The sequence below is a fragment of the Rhinatrema bivittatum genome, chromosome 4 (genome assembly GCF_901001135.1).
Source record: "Rhinatrema bivittatum chromosome 4, aRhiBiv1.1, whole genome shotgun sequence".
Lineage (NCBI taxonomy): Eukaryota > Metazoa > Chordata > Amphibia > Gymnophiona > Rhinatrematidae > Rhinatrema > Rhinatrema bivittatum.
In genome coordinates, this window is record NC_042618.1 from 369,033,916 (window position 1) to 369,057,589 (window position 23,674).

At 42.5% G+C, this 23,674-nt stretch overlaps 1 protein-coding gene across 5 annotated transcripts in view; it reads left to right on the top strand.

The window, feature by feature from the left end:
* The window catches only part of HDAC11 (histone deacetylase 11), a 154,294-nt gene that overhangs the window by 21,221 nt on the left and 109,399 nt on the right, over window positions 1-23,674 (top strand). Inside the window, exons 1-2 of one of the 5 annotated variants that reach the window (XM_029600828.1) lie at window positions 17,428-17,576; window positions 22,401-22,549. In XM_029600828.1, the coding sequence (XP_029456688.1) occupies window positions 17,575-17,576; window positions 22,401-22,549 (151 nt within the window). In that variant the 5' untranslated portion in view covers window positions 17,428-17,574. Of the gene's footprint in view, window positions 1-17,427; window positions 17,577-17,629; window positions 17,984-19,266; window positions 19,980-20,968; window positions 21,098-22,400; window positions 22,550-23,674 lie in introns of those variants that run through there. The other 4 variants (XM_029600832.1, XM_029600829.1, XM_029600830.1 and 1 more) reach the window with 4 other exon arrangements.

Below are 23,674 nucleotides of genomic sequence, written 5' to 3' on the forward strand. Positions count from 1 at the left end.
GTCTCCTCACAGACCAGCACTGCACTACATCTACCCCTTCCACCTTGGTATGAAGGTAATCCTAAGACCTGCAGGGGTTTCATTAACCAATGCTTGATCCATTTCAAGCTTCAGCTAGCCAGCTTCATATCAGAATGAGCCAAGGGGGTTTTCATAATCTTCCTTATTGGAGATAAACAAGCCCAGTCTTGCAGATCTTAAAGGATTTCTGACTCAGTTCAGGAAGCTCTTTGATGAACCAGCTTCTCCACAGCCTCCAAGCTGCTCCGCTTGAGACAAGGATCTATGGCAGGACAATATGCTTTACAATTCCACATGCTGGGGTCTGAGCTCTCCTGGAATGAAGAAGCACAGGTGGCTGTGTTTTGGCAAGCTATGTTGGACAAAATCAAAGATGAGTTGGTGGGCTCTGCTGCCCCCGTTAAACTGGATGATCTCATATCTCTGGCTGTGAAGGATGACCTCTTTTCAGGAAAAATCCTGAGAATGTGTGCAGCCGATACTGCTACACTCCCGGGACGAATTGCTATTATGGAGATCCCTTCCTCTTTCTCTGGGAGGGTGGATCAGTGCATTTAAGATGATTTTATTCCTTAAATGGCTGTATCTTCTGCAGATTCTCCCTCTGCAGCTTAAATCCACTGATCTTCGGGTACTGGATGATTATCTGCTGCCATTTCTGTGGGCCGGTAAAAAAGCCCGCAGATTAAAACAACCACGCGGCGGAGGTGGCTTGGGGTTGCCTGACCTAAAACTGTACAGTGTGGCTCGCCTCTTTCATATTATTCGCGATTGGCTTTATGATGGCTCCCTTTATACTGATACTGCGTATGACCGCACACTATTTCACAATTTAGATCTAAAATACCTTATGCAGGCTAGGCCCTCTGAATTGCTCACGGGGATGAGTTTACATGTGTTGCTTGCACCTTTACGCTATTCCTGGTGGGTGTTTAGGCAAGTTTTTTTTTGGGGGGGGGGTCGGGAAGGTGGGGGGTTGTAATTAAATTTGAAGGATTGGGGTATTTTATTTTTTTTATGAAGTTTTCCATGGGTCCCCCGACCCGTAGCCCGATCCTTCAGAAAAAAATGATGCACATCCCTATGCCCATTCAAGTCAGAGAAGACAGTAAGCAGTAGAGATAAGCTTCGATTTTTACTACCGGGTCGTTTTTTGAGTGGGATGTTTCAGGGTAAAGTTCGTTTTCCTCAGTTAGTATTTTGGAAAAACGAAACCGGCCCAAAAAACGACGCAGGAAAACGAAGCTCAAAAAAACCCACCCTAAGCATTAAAATTTACTATAAAACATTAAATACAACCCCCCCACACATCCCGATCCCTCCCCAAGACTTACCAACATCCCTGGTGGTCCAGCGGGGTCCCACGAGCGATTAGTACCTCCGTGCTTTCTGACTTTCGGGCCTGCCTCGCTCAAAATGGAGCTGATAGCCTCTGACCTACTATGTCACAGGGGCTACCGGTGCCATTGGTCAGCCCCTGTCACATGGCCATCTTGTGCTCCTACCATGTGACAGGGGCTGACCAATGGCACCGGTAGCCCCTGTGACATAGTATGGGCAAAGGCTATCAGCGCCATTTTGATTACTGGCAGCTGACGACCTGAGGGCAGATCGCTCCTGGACCCCCAGGGACATTTGGCAAGTCTTGGGGGGTCAGGAGCCCCCCCCCCCCCAAGCTGGTAAGTCTGGGGGAGGGTTGTATTATACTAAATTTTAATGCTTGGGGTGGTTTTTTATTTAAAAAAATAAAATGTGCCCCTCCCCCTGTACAAACCTGAAAAACAAATTTTTCTCGTAGTTCGGGGAAAATCTATTTCGGGGGACGGGGCCACCGTCATAAACGAAAGCACATCTCTAGTAAGCAGGGGCCCAAAAACCAGGATATCCGAAATAACTGGAAAACTACCGCCCAGTCTCTGATTTCTAGGTAAACTAGTAGAACAAATGGTACAAACTGAAATAAATGACTGGTTGACAGAGAGAAAATGGCTGGATCCTTACCAATCCAGATTCAGAAAAGGTCATGGAACAGTCCTTGTCACTCTGTTGGATGATCACCTCAGATACCGTAACAAAAATCAGGCAGCAGTTCTAGTGCTGTTGGATTATTCAGCAGTTTTTGACACTGTAGATCACAAGATCTTGCTGTCACATCTAGTAAAGGTCAACCTCTAACCAGGTTCAACCCCTTTCTGTCTGACAGGCAACCATCTGTGCACTTTGCTGATAACTCGTCAGCACTCTGGACCTTGGACTGCAGGGTCCCTCAAGGCTCTTCTTTTCAACATACACATAAGATCACTAGCACACCTGATTTGAACTTTTGATGTAAAAGCATATATCTATGCAGATGATGTCCAACTCATGCTACCAATGGACCCAGACCTATTAACCGCTATAAAAAAAAAAAAGTATGTGTGTCTCAGCTTTTGTGCTTGGAGGTGGACCCTTGTTCTGGAGCAGTGTAGGGCGGCTCCCTGGTCAGACTCAGGCAGCACCTGCCACCAGGAGGCAGAGCACAGGAGGAGACAGAGGCTAGCTGGAGCTTCACCACTGGAAGCCCGCGGTCCCCCCCGGGTGGAGCCCTTGGGGACCCGGGCCGCTTGGACTTAGGAGGGCCTCGTAGGGTCTCCCAGAAAGGAAGTTCAAATGTGTGCCCACCAGGATCAAAGGTGTGCAGTCGATGTCTAGACTAGAGGCCTGAGTAATCAAGGAAGCCTGTACAGTGTCTGCGATGACAAGGCTAGGAGCAGGGCCAGAATCCAGGAGGCGAGGTCAGTAGTCGCAGAGGTCAAGTTCCAAAGATCAGTCCGAGAGTAGTCAACCAAAGCAGGGGTCAGATTCCAGAGATCAGACGTGGTCAAGGAGGCAGGCAGAGGTCAGTACCAGAGAGTCAGTCCAAGAGGTACTATCTGGGGGGAAGGGGGCGCAGGAACAGGAGGACGCTGGAACGAAACTGGAACAAGACTGGAACAGGCGATGAGACACGGTGGCAAACTAGTACACACACGTGTGTACTAGTGTCGACCCGATTGCCAAGGCAAGGAAGTGCAGGCAGGCACTTCCTCTTGAACTGCGTTCAATCAGGGCGCACCGCGGAGCTTAGACCCGCCCCTGGCCCTACAACGGACTGGGCGGTCCGCGCGCACGCCTAGGGGTGGGGACAACGCCACGGAGGACGCCGAGCCCTGCCGTGAGGCCTGGTGTGCTGAAGAAGGCCCATCAACTGCCGCAGCGGAACGCCGAGGCCTGGAGGAGCTTGCGGCTGCTGCTGGAGAGGCTAACCCGGGACCTGCAGAAGAGTTGGAGTTGTGAGCAGGCCCGTGCGCACAACATCAGCCATACAAGAATGGACTAAAAACAAGCTCCATTTAAATCCAAACAAAATAGAAAACTGTGGATACAAAACATGCAAGGCCAAGTCTCTGATCTGAAAATATCATTCAAAACTTGTCAGCTCCCGCTAAAATCACAAGTAAAAAAACTTAGAATTCTGCTGGAATACGAACTAACCCTTCTTCCACAAATTCAGACCACAGTAAAGAGTTGCCTCTTCCAACTGCACAACATAAAGACTTCACCCTCTCAAGAAAATGAACCTAATTACAGTAGTACATATCATAGTAACCTCAGCTGGACTACTGCAATGAACTGTACAAGGGGGTCTAACAGAGAAGATCCTCCACAAATTCCAGATAATACAAAATTCTGCTGCATGTCTTATACAAGCTGCACCACCATACCATGCTGATCCTACACAAACTACACTGGCTACCAATCCCTTACAGAATTAAAATTAGAACCTTGACACTGATTTTCAGAGCTCTGAGAAGTGACAGATCACTAAGATCCTCACTGGGTTCCTCCATAACTCCAGCGACAAAAAGCAGTTAAAAGAACAGTTATCTGTCAATTGATCCTTCTCAGGAGCAGCACTTGCTTTAGGGAACCCTCCCAGAAGAACTCACCAAATGCATGACTACATTTGCTTCAGGAAGCAAGAAAAAAATGTGGCTTTCTATCAGGCCTTTAATATCAAACCCTCCATGCAAGAAAGCATTCATTAAACTAAATTGACTGCAATAAACTGCCTGGCACTTGGTCGAGTTCCTAAAACTTGTTGGTATAACCTAATATTTGATGACATGTTTATGTATTTATTTCAAGCTAGGTCACTATTGTCGATTATAAATTTAGTTGTATTTTATCTCAAGTTAGGCAATATTATTAATTTTAAATTTAATCAATATGGTTGATTTATTTCTAGCTCAGTCCTCACTGTGCACCTTTTTCTATTGTAAGCTGCTACTGATCTCTGATTATATGGTGCTATTCTAATCCTTTTGTACCCAGCCCTGAGTGAATTTCTTATTCATAAACATGAGTAATAAATTCAAATAATATATAAATAAACTTCTTTAATAAAGTTTTATGTTTGAACACCGCCAATTTCCAATTTCTTTATTGGCACTTTGAAGAAAATAATACACTTGCTTTGTTATTTTACATTTATATACCTCTTTCCTTAAACCAACCAAAGCAGTTTATAGAGGCCATGGGGCTTGGAGAATCTACTTCGGCAATAACCCTAATATTGAGTAGCCACCTTGGGATAAGCCTGAGACAGTGTCACAGAAGTGAAAAAAACTTTTTTTTGTGTATGAAGTATATGAATAATGAGCACCTTTTTCTACCATAGCACTATAGAATTCTTATGGCATGAGTTAATGTGCATTAGTGAAACTAACGAATACAATGGAGGTGACATCAGTAGTTATTTGGCCTTGCAATTATTTTAAATATATCTCATTCAATTGCAATATACTTTTATTGCAAATTTGCAGTTATTTCTTGTGTAAATGACTGCAGGTCCTTATCAGTAGAGACTGTTGTTTTAAGGAGGGTGTAATAAAACAGGATGTATTATTTGCATAATCCATTCCTTAGGGGAGAGCCTTTTCACAGCTTATAAATTGATGAAGGAAGGGAGGAGGCCAGGCCTGACTGGGCAGTAGTATGAAGTTGCTGGAAAGAAGAGGCAGCTCTTGTAGAGGAAAGAGTTTTGAAGAGAAAGAGGAATATTGAGAAAAGTAGCTTGAGTGTTGATCCATTTTTGGAAAGTGTTATCCATTTTTCAAATTTCCACTGGGAAAGTCATTTGTCTTTTCATAAAGGCACAGTGTGTTGCGGTCCGCTCCGCAACCCTCGCGTCCCGGCCCTTACCTCAAGGTTCCAGCTGGGCCACTCGATGCCCGAACGAGTTCCATGAACGTCTCCGCGGGGGAGACGCCATTACCCTGGGCTCCTTAGGCACGCGCGCGTGCAGTCACCGTGCTGATATAGCCCGTTTCCCGCCAGAGCGCGCTCCGCCCCCATTCCTGACGTCAGACGCCCAGTCCTACTTAAACTCCCTGCGGACCCCGCTATGATGCCTTGCAACTGGGTCCCTTGCGGTGCCCTGTTGCCCAGAGCCCCGGCGTGTGACTCCCTTGCACGCCGTTCTTGCCTGCCTGCCTGCTTGGTCTACTTCGTGACTTGCTCGCACTACTAACCTTTGGTTCTTGCCTGCTTTAATACCTGTCCAGGTTCCTGCCTGGTTTTGCTCTGCTTGTCTTCAGCCTGCTTCAGGTCCTGCCTGGTTCCGTACTGCTTGTCTTCAGCCAGCTACAAGTCCTGCCTGGTTCTGCACTGCCTGTCTTCAGCCTGCTACAGGCCCTGCCTGTTCCGCTCTGCCTGCCTACAGCCTGCTGCAGTCCCTGCCTGGTTCCTCGCTGCCTGACCTCGGCCCGCCGCAGCTCCTGCCAGGTCTCCTTCATCTGCTTCAACACCAATCTACTCAAGAACCGGACCAGAGATCGCCTAAGTCCCAGCTGCCGGGTCCCCATGGGCTCCTTCCGGGGGAACGCCGGCTTCCAGGGTGAATCTCCTGAGTCCCAAGCGGCTGGACTCCCAAGGGCTCCTCCCGGGGTAGTACCAGCTTCCGGGTGAAGCCTACTATCTGCATCAGCCTGGTCTGCCTACCGGCCTGCTGCCCTGAGACCATAGTCCAACTACCCCAGGTCTCCCGTAGGCCGGCCTAATGGTCCACTGTCTAGCTAGTCCCCAACACAGTGTGCTTATTCCATTATTCTTCTACTGATTTATGGGAGAATTTCCTCTCTCACAGGGAGAAAACTAGTATCAAAGGGGTGAGAAGTAAGAATCATTTGACAATACTTTTTACATCAAGGACTTTTAATGGCATGCTAGAATTCCACAGGTTGCTTACTGTATCCTTTTTGTGGAGAAGAAATCTGTGAGTGCAACTTGTGGTGAAATTTTGGGGGCAAAGGAGGCCAAAGGGACTTCTGGAATATTCACTTTGGACTGTCATGTTTAGGGACCTTCATTTTCAGTTTAAACTGATTTTCACTTGTAATTCCTGGATTTTTCCAAAGGTTGAAATCAATGTAAACACATTTTCATCCTAGTTTTAAGTGACTGAGAAGTCATGCTCTGCTTGAGACTTCAGTTCCAGCTCTTTCTCAGAGCATAGGGTTAGAATCAAAGCATCAGCTAGAGCATGGCTTCACAGTCAACCCAAGCACAGATGAGCAACAATCCCCCCCACCAGAAGAAGTTTCTGGCAGTTTCCCTGCCTCTCTGGCTCAGCACACTCAGAAGTGCAGTGCAGGACTGCAATGCGGAACATGAGCATGCTGCCAGAACTGAGGAAGGAGGAGCCTGGAGTCCCCACAGCTAGTAAGAATGAATAATGTTTGGAAGGAGGAAGATTTTGTAAGGGGGAGAGAGAGGAGGAATCTGAGGGTGAGCGAAGGGAGAGGGTTTTTTGGAAGGATTTTTGGGGAAGGTGAAAAGAGATTTTTGGAAAGAAGGAAAACAATGAGAGAGTGGAAGGAGAGTGAGAGAAAAAGGGAAAATGCTGGGGAAAAGGATCAAGATCTTTTAAGGGGAGGTTATATAGAAGGGTTGGGAGGGACAGGCACCACCAACTTTGAAACGTGGTGTACTGTGTATCACCAACTGCCTGGTGGCCTAAGAAGAGAGGCCTTGTCACAGGGCTGCAGTGTGCACATTCAGGGGTGACAGAAAAGGAAGAGGCCCATGATGCTGCCAGTGGCTAAGAAGAAGAGCAGGCTCGGGAGGACGCTGGCAGCTGAGAAGTGGAAGAAGCCAATTCTCCTGCTTCTCTAAGTGTGCCTACCCTCTGGCATTCAAACCATGTGCTGCCAGTAGGTACTCTATGCTGATCTCGTGCATCGTGAGATCAGCATGGAGGAAGTGCTAGCCGCCTCGAGTTTTGAATACCGCAGGGTAGGCACATGAGGAGCAGCAGCAGAAGAACAGACTCCCCCTTCTGCTCCCAATGGGGAGCTTGCCTGTGTTTTGTCTTTGTGTATGTAAGTGAATGGGAGCTTGCCTGAGTATGAGTGTGTATGAATCAAAGCCTGCCTAGATGTGTGTGTGTGTGAATGATAGCCTGCTTGGGTGTGGGTGTGAATGATAGACTGCCTGCTTGTCTGGGTGTGGATGTGTGTGTGTGAATGGGGACCTGCTTGGGAGGAGCAGATGTGAATGGAAGCCTGCCTGGGGGTGTGTGTGTGTGTGTGTTAGAGCATGTGAATGTGAGAGTCTGTATGTGACTGTGTGAGAGAGATAGAGCATGTGGGAGTCAGAACCTGTGTGTGTGTGTGTGAGAGATAGTCTATGGGTGTGTGGGAGTGTGAAAGAAAGCATGTGAGAGCGGGAGCCTGTGTATGTGTGTGTGTGATAGTGGCAGCTTGCATGTGAGAATGAGAGCCTGTATGCATGTATGTATGTATGGGAGTGGGAGTTAGCATGTGAGAACCTCTGTGTTTGTGAGCGAAGATGAAGCTGTATGAGAAAGCATGTAAAAGAGCATGTGTGTATCGGGGGGGGGGAATAGGAGCCTGTGTGTGAAAGGCAGCATATGAGAGTGGCAGCCTGCGTGTGTGTGAGAAAGTAGCAGCCTGCATGTGAGAGCAAGTGAGAGTGAGAGCCTATGTGTATACATATGGAGTGGGAACCTGCATGTGAGAGAGAGCATGTAAGAGCCTGTATGTTTGTGTGTGAGAGAGAGCATGTAAGAGCAGCAGCCTGTGTGTGTGTGTGTTTATGGGAATGGAAGTCAGCATGTGAGAGTAAGAGCCTGCATGTGAGAGAGAGCATATGAGAGTGGGAGTCTGTGTGTATGTGAGAGAGAGCATGCAAGAGTGGGATCCTGTGTGAGAGAAAGCTTGTATGTGAGAGCACACATGAGAGAGAGAGACTATGTTTGTGTTTGTGAGAGAATACAAGAGTGGGATCCTATGTGAAAGAAAGCTCGTGTGTGAGGGCGTGCATGTGAAAGAGAGCCTGTGTGTTTGTATGAAGGAGGAAGGAAAGAAGACAGGAGGAGAGAGAAGAAACTGAAAGAATAAAAGAGACCCTGAAAAAGTAATAAGGAAAAGACAGACAAGGGGGAAAAAGAGACTGGGACCAACCAATTAGAAAAATAAGATCAGACAACAAAGGTAAAAAAATATATATTTTGCCTTTTAATGATTGTAATATATCATCTTTGGGAATGTGCATTTATTATATATATTTGTATTTTGATTTTTCTTCAGTATTCCAGAGTTCACAGAGTTTGATTTCTCTGGTTTTTCATTTCAGTTTTGCCTGCATGTTTCCATTTCTAATTTGTAGTCCCTTATTCTGTCTTTGGTAAGGATGTGTCTGGGATGCACAAGTGTGACAGAGGTGCAGTATTTTGACTAGCGTGTAGTTTCTCTGTAGGGATTTGAAGCAATCCAGCTTGTTCTGTTTGTCAGTAGGTGGTTATGTTAGTGTTCTAGGCCTTAGTGTGACATACACAGGCACTCATAGGCATTTGCGCATACACACACACATAATGTGAGCATGAGAGAGAGGGAGTTTGTGTGAGAGCATTGGCATGTATATGAGAGAGGGAGTGTGTAAAAGAATGAATGTGTTAGTTTGTGTGTGAGTAAATGAGAGAGAGAGGAGATAGTTTGTGTGGCCCTTCCTCCCCCAATCTATGATAATCTCAGGGTAAGTGGAAATCAAAAGATCCCAGATATGGAGAGCAGGAGATTTTGTAATCCTTATTAGTTTTAATTATTGGGTGTAATTTGATGTTTCTATTATTTTGAAATAGAACATTTTTTAATTATTGGATGTTTTATTTATCAGATGTAAAATATTTTATTGGTGTCTGGTAAATATTTGAAAAAAGTTATGCGTTTTTTTTTTAATTATTGGATGTTCATCAGCTGTTTTGACATTTATTCTTTTTATTAGGATGGCTTTAATATTATGAATGATGTTTTATATCTCTTGATTTTATTGCTTGATGCTTTGCGAGGAATGATGTTGTTTCTATTTTTCCATTGTTGCACTGCATAATACAGTCAGGCTTGTGGTTTTCAGTACAGGTTTTGATGGCATATTTCTATTTTGTATTTGGTGAGAGTTTGTCTGAATTTTAAAAGTCCAGTTCTTGTGTAATTTGAATTCTTGTTGTGAAAATTATGGTACTGATCATAAATGGCTTTTACGGCATTATGGTCCTCTCTTCTTCTTTTCTATTTTTAATAGAAGTTTGCTCTTTATAAATTTCATTTGCATGCAGAAAGTGGTTTTGAATTTTCTTGCAGAAAATTTTTTTCATTCACATATTTTATTGTAACTGCTGTTAGTAGATTAGGTGATTATTTGAAGGGATGGATTTAACTAATTTTCCCTCTAAGGATTGGGTTGCTGTGAGCAAAATATTGATAGGCTTTATGCATCAAAGAAAGTAATGATCACAAAGTAATGTAGGAGGGTGTACGTGTTCTAGGGCACATGGCAGCAGCAAATGTTCTGGTGCAAAATCTGGGGCAGCAGTCACCCCACAACCCTGTTGGGAGGGAATGGGACAATGGGAGGTTTCTGTCCACCATATAAATTCCAATATTCTCCTGGAAAAACGATGACAAATTTTTTCCACGGATGTTCTGTTTTTATTCTTGTCAAAATAAACTCTGATAAATTATCAGGAAAAATAGTGACGGTCCCTACTTATGTTCTTGTACTAGATTGTTTTCTGATTGAATTGCAACTCTTGAGAAGCAATTTTTATCACTGCATCTATTGGGGGGAGGGTTGCATAAGTAAACTATTATTTGGATTGGAGCAAGTCTGTTTGTGCACAGCATTATTTGATTGTGAAATTGATCTTCTTGGGCCTAAAAGTAGGTTGCTTCTTCCCCTTTCTGAAGAACCACCAATTCCTGAAAGTGTGTCCTTTTATCTAAGGATATCAGGAAAAATTATGCTTGTTTATCTATTAATCAGCTATATCACATAAAATACATTTCCATTTTACAGATATTAACATAATTACAAATACTTTATATGGCTCGTTTAGTGCCTCCAACCTACCCCTAGATTCATCATTCTGTCTATATTTATAGCAGAATGATGTTTCCTGAAAAAAAAAGGGGCTGGGGGCGATAGTGGGCAGCCAGCTGCATCGTGGTATGCGGTTTCGCCCACCGCAGTGCGGCCGCACCGCACACTATCACCTCCATAGCACCACGGGAAAAGGTGCAGTTATTTCCCATGGTCCTGCAGACGATAATGTGAAAAACATCATCACCCGCAGTGCTGCCGGGAGATAACTCCGCCTAAACCCCACCCACACTCCTCCCCTTCCCCTAATTTTAATAATACCTCTGCAATACCAGCACATTGCACAATAAAGAATGAACCTGGACATTTTTAACACAAAATTCAGTTGAAAGCGGGTAAACCTGCAGGTCATAAGAATTTAATCCTCCCGTACACCAAAATAATTTTCTCTGTCATTGCAGATGAAAAAATAGATGTGGACATAGTCACTGTGCAGCACCAAGCATGTTTCTTTGATGTAAAATAAAACTGAGCTTACTGTGACCTCTGTTCTGAGAAATTTCAAATTGTGCCAAAATTATGCATTGCAGAGAAAAAAATATTTTGTTTGCCCATGAGAAAAATAAAAGAGGTTACCAAATGTCTATCACGTAAACATAAGGATGAAATATACTTTCTTAAAAGCAGAATAAAATGAAAGCTTGGTTTCCATAGATACTATCAAATATACAAAGGTTCAAAGTGATCCTGGTCTTAGCTTGTGTAGTTTTATACATTTATATATAAAATCCAGCTTCCATTCAACATTTACCACAAAAGCACTTTTAAATGCATTCCAAGATCATTAAATACAATTCAGTTTTAACTGATTTCAAGCTAGTTTCACCCTGCTGGATGAAAAAAGCTAAATGAGGACTGCATTATGCCTAAGTCAGTTCAGCTTTTGGTAAAACTTCCCCTCCAGGATGCACTGCTTTTTGTTTCTTATTTTACAAACACTTCCTCAAATGAGGCAGTTTACAAATGGGCATAATTAAGAGCTGTGGTGCTATGCGAGGGGGGGGGAGTGCCTCTTATTTGGAGATAATATTGTTTCTTAAACTTAAAATGGCCATTAAATGTTCAATTTTGTAATTAAATGGCCATTTGAAGGAAATCATTTATCTGACTTACATTCCAAGCTGCAGGTTCTAAGTGTGCAGTAAAGACTGAAGTCAGCCTTGGTAAGATTCATTTCAAAACTTTCAGTATCTCAAGGAACTAAAATGGTCCCATTTGGCCCATTCCTACAGCATTAAACACATCAACAATGTTACTTATAAAGGAGAAGAAAGAGAACTCAAGATAATTAGCCAAGTAAGCGACAAATCTTGTTAAGGATTCCAGGAGCAAGTCAATATCTGCAGCAATGGTGGCCTTCTGAAATGAAAAAACAGGGACCAGATTATAGGAGGAGAATCAATACCCAGTACATTCTCGAATACTCATTTTACTGAGTTATTGACATAACATAGTGGCAGTATGATATGTTGGTACTATCACAGAGATTTGGTGCAATAAGAATCAAAACTATGGTAGGAGGGGGGTTAAAATAATTTGTATGGGAAGGCTGTTTTTAATTAAATATAATGGAAACCTACATCCTCAAGGGGGTGCTGCAACACCCCTTGCTTCCATCTCCCCTTCTATAATATAGTTCTACTAGGCTGTACTCTGTGCAGGAAAGACAGGGTTGTGGAAAAAGGGAGAAATGCATTTTATGTGAAGGATAATGTTACATTTGGCAGCTCCTGTGATGGTCCCATGAGCAGGGCCGGTACAAGGGTATTAGGCACTCTAGGCAAACCTTACAGTCTGGCGCCCCCTCCCCATACACAAGTTTAAATTATGCATTTATAACATATTTTACATGAAAAATGACATTCTGAGGAAAAATTAATATACAAGTTGTTGTGATAATTTCATGCACTGTTGTGATGCCAACAAGAAAACTTTGCATCTTGGAATTCATATGGCATCATTCCTATTGTCATATATTTCAGCATGTTCCTCCCATATCAACACAGTACTATTTGCCAACACTCAAAGAATAACAACCCCACCTATGAAAAAGAATACCACAAATATTACCCCTGAATCTAAAATATCAATACACCTCCTATCAGGAAAACAGAACAGGCCAAGCTACTACAGATCCCTACAGAGAAACCACATGCTAAAAGAATGCTTCATCTCAGTCTTTGCATGCAGAACACAAACCCTCACCAAATACAGAATAAAGCCACATAAAGTTTAAATAGAAATGTGCAGACAAAAACTGAACTGTAAAACGCATCACGCCAGACTCTATACAGTATAACAATGGAAAACCAAAAATTTTACCATTCCTCGTGAAACAAATCAATACAATCAAGATATATAAATCATTAATCATAATTATAAAATCATACAAATAAAATAATTTCAAAACAGCTGATGAATAGAATATCCAATAATGCAAATTTTGAAAGTTTTACCAAACACCAATAAAATATTTCATACAGCAGACACCTCACATACTACCCAATAATTAAAATGGTAGTCAATCAAGAAAAATGAACTTAAAAAGCCACCTTTACTTACCCTCTCCAGCAGTTCTCCTACTCCTTTCCCTTGCAGGCCACACCAGAAGCAGCAGTAGCTGCTGAAGCTGTCCTCACAGTCCTCTTCCTTAGGGACCACAACCAGTCTCTTCTCTCTCTCTCACACACACACACACCAGTCACACCCTCAGGACCAGTTTCTGTCTCTCACACACCAATCATCTCCCCAACCAGTCTCTCTCTCTCGCTCTCACACACACACAGAAGCTCACACATACCAGATCTCCCTGATCAGTCTCTCTCACACATACACATGTCACCTCTCTGGCCAGTCTCTCTCAATCACACAATGCTCTCGCTCTCTCTCACTTACAAACAGGCTCAATCACACACATGCCCTCTCTCACAGCCAAAAGCCAGCCAAAAACATGCTCCATCTCTCTCACACACACACATTAACACACACAAGCATCCTCCCTGACTCACATATACACCACACACATACAGAAGCACCCTCCCTGTCTCACATATATACCACACACATACAGAAGCACCCTTCCGGTCTCACATACATGAAGCACCCTCCCTGTCTCACATACACATTACACTCTCACAGAAGCACATTGCTTTCAGACTTGCAGCATTTTTCACTTTTACTAAAAGTGAAAGTGATGCTCCCAACCGTTAAATAAGAAAACCACATTCCTATTAGAAGGCGAAATGACACCCTTCCTTCAGGTTCTGTCCTCCCAAGGGACAGCCACCCACACTGTACAGCTTCTCTTGTTTTACGCTTTCAGGCAATAAAGCAAGTGTCTTTCTTCAAACTATCAGTTGTATGATTATTCATGTGGGAGGTATGGAACAGAAAGACATCCTTAGTCAGCTTCCCTTTTAAATGGGAAGATTCCAGTCTTAGTCATTTAAAAATATACATTTTCTAAAGGCTTAAAAAAAAACAAAAAACGAAACCGTTTCAGATTGGAACTATTCTAGTCTTCATGCTTAAATTATGCTTCAAAAAAATAACTAAACCTCACCTGGCATCAGTATCTTTAATTTGTGATTTTGCTGAGATGAACATTTTAAATACTTTAATTTTTTTTTTTTTGCTTTAGTATTTGTCTCTACCCACTTTGTTAAATTTTATTTTCCAGAAGAGGGATGCTTAAAATTCAATAATTTCATCTTTCATCCAATTTTTCAAAAGTTGTGCTACCAGCATAAAAGTTGAGGTATATGTATTGTCACATTTCATTTTTTTAAACTGGCAGATTCCTTTCTCACATACATACCACATACACACACACAGAAGCACCATTCCTTTCTCACACACACACACACACACACACAGAAGCACCATTCCTTTCTCACATACACACACACACAGCAAGAAGATCGGCGCAGCCAGTCTAGCTGATTGCGTGGCTGAAGAAAGGAAGATCAGTGCAGCAGGAGACCATCGCCGAACACCACCAACGCTGTCATCCCAATCAGACAGCTGCCTTACCATAGGCATGCATATATTTATTTATTTATTTTATATTATTTATTTAGATTTCCTTTTTTCGCTTTTTGCACTTTTTTCAGCTCTTCAAATCAGATTACATTCAGGTTTGGTAGGTATTTCCCTGTCCCCAGAGGGCTTAAAATCTAACCGCATCATTCATCAAAATGAATTATGGTGTTAACGCGCGCGATAACACATTAACGCACGTGTTAACACCATAATGCATGCGAAAATATAGTAATGCATGGCGCAAATGCAAATTTTTTGAGGGGGTGGGATCAGGGGAGGAGTTTGGGTGGGATTTAGTTAAATTAGGGGCAATATTGCACGGTTTTAACACCGGAAATAACTACCTTTTTCCCTAGCATTAAGTTGTACGATATGTCTGAAATGGCCATAATGCAACTTTGGGCAGCTTCTATCCTATGTCTATACTTTTTGAGATATGGTCTCCAGAACTGAACACAGTACTCCAGGTGAGGCCTCACCTAAGACAGGTACAGGGGCATTATCACTTCTTTTTTCCTGCTGGTTTTCATATACACATAAAGAAAAAGATGAAATAGAAATGCAGTAACTGCTGGAAAGAATCAGGCCGATACAGTACAGTGTACTCCGGTGGAGCGCACTGTTAGCCCAGGTTTGGACGCACGTTTTCGACGTGCTAGCTTTACCCCTTATACAGTAAGAGGTATTAGCGCGTCGAAAACACGCGTCCAACCCCCTGAAACTAATAGTGCCCGCAACATGCAAATGCATGTTGATGGCCCTATTAGTTATTCCCCCGCGATACAGAAAGTAAAATGTGCAGCCAAGCCACACATTTTACTTTCAGAAATTAACACCGGCCGGCTCCTGGGAAGTGTACAGAAAAGCAGAAAAAAATGCTTTTCTGTACACCCTCCAACTTAATATCATAGCGATATTAAGTCGGAGGCCCCAAAAGTAAAAAAAAAAGTAAAAATTAAAAAAAAAAAATTAAAAATCGGCCCGCGGGTCGGAAGATGGACGCTTAATTTTGCTGGCATTCATTTTACGAACCCGTGGCTGTCAACGGGTTTGAGAACCAATGCCGGAAAAATTGAGCGTCGGCTGTCAAACCCGCTGACAGCCGCTGCTCCTGTCAAAAAGGAGGCGTTAGGGATGCGCTAGTGTCCCTAGCGCCTCCTTTTACCGCGGGCCCTAATTTGCATAGGCCACCTTCTTGAATCGTGCGCTCTCCCGCGTGTTCTTCTGTATCGGCCTGAATGTGAGGTGATTTTAAAGCAGCAGCCCTAACAAATTTCTTTTAGTTAATTTTTAAGTTGTTCAATCAAAATCACTGATTCCCCTATTTTCTGATTTTCATTTAATTTCTGGAGTGATACCAGGGTTTGGATTCAAAGATTTTCAAAGCAAGCTCCATGCTTATGCTCAACAGCACCATTAGAAACCTATTTAAGGCCTAGATTTTTCATTCCACTATATGTATGCATATATGTATATGTATACTTCACTATGCTGGCTTCCTATTAAGTCCCGAATTTAATATAAGTACTTAACCATCATACATAAATTAATACATTCTGATCATAAAAATCGAACAGGTTTAAAAATCACTCCACTAAATTCCAATAGGAATTTAGTGGAGTAATTCCTCCCATCAGAGATGCTCACCTTTCATCCACAAGAAATAGAGCATTCTCTATTGCCTGCCCAAAAAATGGAATTCCCTACCACCTGATCTGAGAACACAATCTAACATCAAAACTTTCAAGAAAGATCTAAAAACCTTTCTTTTTCACAAAGTCTACATTAGTGATCAGCGATTTCAACAATCTAACTACAGTCAACACCACCAAACAAGCCTACGCAAGAAAGAAACAGAAACAACAGCTGGCATAAATCATGCCAATATGAACTTATAAAACATAGTTCTAAGTTTTTACCTCTAAGATGTATAATTACTTCCAATGCCTTTTCCATCCTCCTTTCCTTATCTTCCCTTTTTCCTTCCACCATCTCCCCTTCCCTCCTTCCTTCCCATTATTATTTTTGAAACTATGTTTAATTACCTGTATTCTATTTGATTCATGTAAACCGTTGTGATGGCTGCACCGAATGATGGTATATAAAACAGTATGTATGTATGTATGTATAAATAAATAAATAAATGAATTAATGTATAGCGGAATGAAGAGCAAGGGCCGGAAAAGGGGCAGGGGGCTATAGGGTGCACCCGGCCGCATTGCAGCAGTGCATTTTCGCCCACCACAGTTGCAGCCACAGTGCACAATATTGCCCCCATAGTACCCCTGCAAAAGGTGTAGTTATTTCCCGTGATAATGTGTAAAACATTATAGGCCACAGCGCAACCAGGCCTAAAGTTTTTAAAATCCCGCCCAAAGCCCCCCCCCCCCCTTTCCCTCTTACACAGGGTCATTTTTCAAAACGTGATGGGCCGTTATTGCATTTTGAAAAATGATCCTGTTAGTAAGCTATAGTGTTATTGTGCAGGCCCTCCTGATCAGAACTCCCTGCAAATTCCACATTGAATCATGTAAAGCGAGACTAGACTCAAGAGATTTTTTAAAAGAAAAGATGCAACCGCAATAGGAAGTACACAGCTCTTATTGCAAAAATAGGTGTGAAAATATAAGAACTACAATCTACGCTAACAAAAGAAAGGAGACCTACGATTAAGACTCCCTCCCAAAAAAATAATAGAATGACGTTATAGTTTAAATTGGTATTTTATGTATAGGAATTTGTGCATACATGTGTAAAAGATTACTGCAGCTGCTTGTAGCATTTCGTACCATAAATATTTGCTAAAAGTTGTGAACTTTAATGGGAAGATTCATGCACAGCACTACTTTCAGCGCCGCCACTTCATGGACCCGCAGAATCTTCCTGGGGCGCTGTCTCCCGTCACTGCCTGTCACCTGCTGTTACAGGCTTGAGGGAGATTGCTCTGTGCCCGCCCCCCCGCCGACGTCAATCACCTTGTTTTCACTTCCGCTAAGCGGCAGCAGCTGTGCCCTGAGATTACGGAAGAGGGGGATGTAAGTAAAGGCCTTTCTTGCAATGGCTTGCCAGTTAGGACTTGCAGTTTGGTGGAGCGGGGTGGGGGACCATGCACCTGCCAGAGCTCAGTGGGCTTGGTTCTTATCTTCGCGAAGAGCGAGATTTGTAGGGAGGGGTCGGTGCTTTTAACAGCTGCCGTCTCTCTGTGTGGGTTTCGGGGCTGGCGCTGCTTCTGCTTTCCTCGACATTATGCTGGTTTTATTCTCTAAATTTCATCCCCCTCACCACCATCGAAACAAATGCTTACTGTAGCCGTCTTGCTTCTCTGTCTTCCACCGGGGTGCTCTGATTTTCTATAGTAATGGCCCCAACCACCACTTAGCAGTTTCTGTCTGCCCTGCGCATCACTGTCATATGCACGGAGTCTATGCAGATTGTTCATCACGTACGGCAGAATATATGAGCGGTTTTTGTAGTAAATATATTATAGAGTAGAAATGTTTTGTAAATTAGCCTTTTTTTTTTTTTTAAGCGTACTGCTTATTCCTTTATGTGCCCTTAGAGGGAAAATTGCCTATTTGTTTCTATAGCTTCATCTAGTACACTTTTTTTGGTTCAGGGCGCCAAATAAACTAACCTCCACCTCCCCAACTGCCCTAATTGCTGATACAATGTGGGGCAAAAGGTTGGTAGGGTGCCATGAGCCCAGTGGCTCATCCCATTCCTATTCCTATGCCTATGCAGTATTGGATGGCATGACTTCATAAACCATTGCACTTTTGCTTCCATGCATTAACTATTGGGTAGCTAGAAATAGTGTATATTGCATAATTGTTATTTGAGTGGGTGAAATTACATTTTTAATTGAACAAGAAAGAGTGTTTCTATGTTTTTCCCAGCCCAGTGTTGAAGTTCATTGGGCATGAACTCAATTAGAACATGTAATAGTTTCTGGATTTGGTGAGCATTAACTGATGATAGGAGCCTGCTAAATCATAACCACAGCTGTTATGTTTAAAATCAAGAGGTCTAATTTCATGTTATAATAGTGTTCTTTGCTTGGGCATTAGTAGATGGTGTTGTCTTTGACTCAGGACATCAAACTGTGTACATGGTCAGTTACCTCTTGATAATGCTTGTAACTACAGATATTATCAAGAGATAACTTGATAATGGCTGCAGCCAGATTATTGACTAATACTCAGCGCCATAAACACATTACACCAATACTTGGTTACGTATAAAATGGCGAATAAATTTTGATAGTAGTCCACAATCTTTTGCACAGTGTTTCCAGTCCCTCGATAAGTTCAGTCCTGCAGTTGTACACACCATCTAGATTTTACTTAATGTCCCAGCTGTGAAATATACTAGACTGACAGCCACGTGTGAAAGAGCCTTCTCAATTGCTGCCCTTGCTCTTCGAACTCACTCCCACTAGAGATATGTTCCATAATCAGTCACAAAGATTTCAAGAAATCCGTGAAAACCTATTTATTTATTTACTAAGGCATTCCCAGCATGATTGTTCGTTGCATCACAGCACTCTTCATTTTTAGTTAAACATCAACTGCAATGGTGTAGCTTTTTGTATGCAGTATTCCGTATTTCAAACTGTTTGCTTACTATTTTATTTTATATTTTTAAATTATGCATGTATACTTTGTAACCTGCTCTGAAATTTGGAGTGTGGGGAAAAAAGTAATTCTAAATAAATTAAATAATAACCTTTAAAAAACTGAATGGTTCTATAAGTCAATTAACTGTGAAAAGGTTGCTGTTGAAGTGTCAGTTTAAGATATTTAAATTCTATATTTTTTTAAAAAAGTATATTTACTTTTTATTTAGATGGTGGTTTTGGCCTGCATAGTAGATGACAGTAGACAAGGACCAATTGGCCCACTCAGTCTGCCTATCTGGCTTTCTGCCACTTTGTACAGATAAGCATGTAAATTCCTATACTTAAACCAACATCAGCTGCTCCATGTCATTTACCAAACCTCGCAACTCTATTCCAACCATTGTCTTCTACATCTGTCCTAAGCATTTTTAAATTCCGTTACAATGCTGTCCTCCACCTCTATTGGTAGGTTATTCCAGGGATTGTCATCATTCGCCTCACAAGTCCCACACTTAATCCAGCACCCAGGATCTATTGCATAGCTTAACATAAAGTTTTGTAGTAACCCAAGCAACTATCAAAACTCATGAGGCTGTAGTCTAAGCATCCCATTCTTGTGGATTTTAGGGTTGTAATTGTGTCCACACTGTATAGTTATCTCATCCTTCTTAGATGTCTGATGCAGCCATTCTGCGGATGTTAACCGTTATAACTGTGGCTATTCCATGCAAGTTACTTCAGTCTGGTTGGAAGCCTTGGGCAGCCATACTGCCACTCACTGCACATTCAGGCCGATGCAATATCAGCACATCTGAATCAGGTGCTTATGAATGAGCCACTATCCACCTCTCCCGAATGTGCGATTTTAATATTAAAATGAGTTGCCATGGTAAAAAGGAGGTGCTAGGGGAAATTGTGCATCCCTAGCTCCTCTTCAGCATCAGGTGTCCAGGAAAGGTGGCTGTAAGTAGCGGGTTAGGAAACATACACTCAATACGAGCATCCGTTTTCTCCTGCTACTGGCACAATGTACATCCACAAACTACATGGCCTGGACCCGTGTATATTGGGAACCCAGACATTTTTTTTCATGACTTTTTTTTTTTTTTACACGATTCCGCTTGATTTGCGATGATACTAGTAGGAGGACTCTCAGAAAGCAGGAAATTTTGTTTTTTCCAATGAGTCCTTGGGCACGGCAGACCTTTATGCCAGCGTCGCGTTGCAATGGGCACATTGGCTGCATGGGAAATTTTTTGAATCATGGGGATTAGCTAATAGCCTCATCTGCATGTAATGATGAGTGTTATTAACTACGTGCGTTTTGGACGCGCTAATCCCCGTTTTGCATCGGGGGTTATGGACGCGCATCCGATTGCATTTTAAGCCACGAGCTGGCCGCAGTGATTGGCATTGCATCGGCCTGATTTTACTTTATCCTCTCTTTGATTCTCTAAAGTTCAATCCATATGACTGAGCAAGTGTTCAATCCCCCTCCCTCATTTCTTCTATCTGTTACCCCCCTCCCCCCGCCACATCTGCCCTTACAGCTGCACTCTGTTTCTCCCAGCTGAATTGATGGTATGTAAAAGTATTTGAATAATGTTGTAAACTTTACAAAAATTCCATTGATTTATTTTCATTGGTAATGCACTATTCCGGGATATGCCTTGGTCCTTTTCTTTTACATCTTCTCTTTGTCTTTTGACATCTGACTGCAGTTACAGGTTGTACATTGAGCACGTCAGTGAAGAAGCCGGTTGCTTAACTTATACCAGTGGTGTTGTGGATGTTACATTCAGATTACCTGTGCTGTCATGTCTATATGGCTGACAGACAGCTCTTTACTGCAACAAGGGATTTTTGGTGATGGATTTGACCCTCTACTAGTTTACGCTCATCCTTTTGACCAATTAGTAGTATATGGCATTTCAGTAGGTGTGTAAGTTATTTACATTCACTCACCCTCCGTGTAGTTCAGCTTGGCGTTATGTTTTCAATAAATTGGCAAAATTTTACAAATAAATAGCATTGCCACACTTCTCCTGTCAACTTTGTTGGGTTTTCTTCCAACCTGATGTCATCTCTATTTACCAGCCTTTATAATAAAAGTAATGGAGATGTGTATTTGAACCTAAAACAAGGCAATGTATCGCTTAATACAAGATAGTAACACAGCGGCTCCAGTAAGATTTCTTTGTGCCTAGTGGTGAGCTGGAGACCCATCATGCATAAACAGACTGGAAATCTGGTGGCCAAATCTGGTCCTCAAGAGCAACTAATGAGTCTGGTTTTCTGGTTTTCCACAATGACTATGCTTATAATGGAGGCAGTGCCTGCAAATGTATCTCATTTGCAGGCACTGCCTGTCTTTATTATTATATTAGTGAATCTAGTAATTACAGTCGGGCTGATACAGTAAAATCCGCTGGAGAGCCGGCGCTCTGAGGCGAGTGCCCGCTCTCCTGACACGTGCGATTCACTATGCAAATGAGGGCCCGTGCTAATAAGGAGGCGCTAGGGACCCTAGCACGACCCTAGCACCTCCTCATTGGCAGAAGCGGCGGCTGTCAGCGGTTTTGACAACCGACACTTAATTTTACCAGCATTAGTTGTCGAACCCGGTGACAGCCACGGTTCGGAAAACGGACGCTGCAAAATTGAGCGTCCATCTTCCAACCCGCGAGTCGCAGGCTGATTTTTTTTTTTTTTTTTACGATTTTTTTCTTTTTTTTAAATTTTTGGGGCCTCCGACTTAATATTGTTTATGATATTAAGTCGGAGGGTGTACAGAAAAGCAGTTTTTTCTGCTTTTCTGTACTCTTTCCCGGTGCCGGCCGAAATTAACTCCTGATTTCTGAGAGTAAAATGTGCGGCTTGGCTGCACATTTTCTTTCTGGATCGCGCGGGACTAACTAATAGGCTCATCAACATGCATTTGCGTGTTGCGGGTGCTATTAGTTTCGGGGGGGTTGGCCGCACGTTTTCCACGCGCTGTTACCCCTTACTGTATAAGGGGTAAAAATAGCGCGTCGAAAACGCGCAGCCAAACGGAGGCTAACTGTGCGCTTGGTCGAGCGCACCATACTGCATCGGCCCGAGTGTAATATAGTTTAGTATTTTATTTTTGTATTCTGTCGTAAAATATTGGATTAGGAATGCTTGTGAAGTTTGGTTTATTGAAAAAATGATCTGTAGCATATACTGTGTTTGGGAATTGCAATAATGTTTTATTTTCTAGGCCTCACAGAACTGAGCTGTATCCTGAAGTTTCATCAACATGTTGGCCTATTGTGTACTCTCCAGAATACAATATCACATTCATGGGACTTGAGAAACTACATCCATTTGATGCCGGAAAGTGGGGGAAAGTCATACACTTCTTGAAAGGTAAATAACAGTTAAACCTTTCCCACGTGGTTAACATTTCTTGGGAAACATTTCTATCAAATTGACATGCTGTGCTAGCCTGGATGCAGCCTTGGTCTTTAGTGCTGTAAAGGTCAAATATCACAATTTCTGAGCTGCTTTGGACTGGTAAAATGACAGAGCAGAAGGCTCTCAGCAATCTAAGAATGATATTCTCTTAAATGAAAGGTGTATGAGGTTTCTTTTCACTTAAGTGGTAAGTTAGTTAAAGCAAGCTGATCAGGCAAACCTCTCTTCCCACCCGAAATAGAAAGCAAGCACAGTCACCTCTCCCACCTATGTTCTGTCTAGAATAAATTGTAAGTTGCTTATATATAGTTATAATCTGACTTCTTTTGGAGGATCATAAGACTTGTGGAGAAATGTACGCAACTCCCTCCCCCCCACATTAGAGAGCCTAAGCATGTCAAATCCTTTATAGAAATGTGAAATGCAGAAAAAGACTGTATGGCCCATCCACCCAATTAATTTAGCATTATAATTCTCATCAAGTCCTTAGAGAGATCCTCTATTTATCCCATGCTTTCTTGAATTCAGATACTATTTTGTCTCTACCACCTCCACTGGGAGTCTTTTCTATGCATCCAGCACCCTCTCTGGAAAGAAATATTTCCTAAGATTACTCCCGGAGTCTACCCCTTTCAACCTCATCCCATGATTCCTATAGAGCCTCCTTTCCATTGAAAAATGCTCATCTCTGCATGGACTCCTTTGAGATATTCAAATATCTTTATCATATTTCCGCTATCTCACTTTCCTCTAAAATGTACATGTTTAGATCTTTAAGTCTGTCCCTATATGCTTTAAAACGAAGACCACTGACCATTTTAGTAGCCCCCCTCTGGACCAACTCCATCCTGCTTATATCCTTTTGAAGGTGCGTCTCCAGAATTATACACAGTATTCCAAGTGAGGTCTCTCTAGGGATCTATACAGGGGCATTATCCCCTCCCTTTTTTTTGCTGACTTCTCTCCCTATGCAGCCAAACATCTTTCTGGATTTTGCTGTCACTTTATCCACCTGTATGGCCACCTTAAGATCATCAGATATAATCACTTCCAGATCCTGCTCTTTCTTTGTACTTA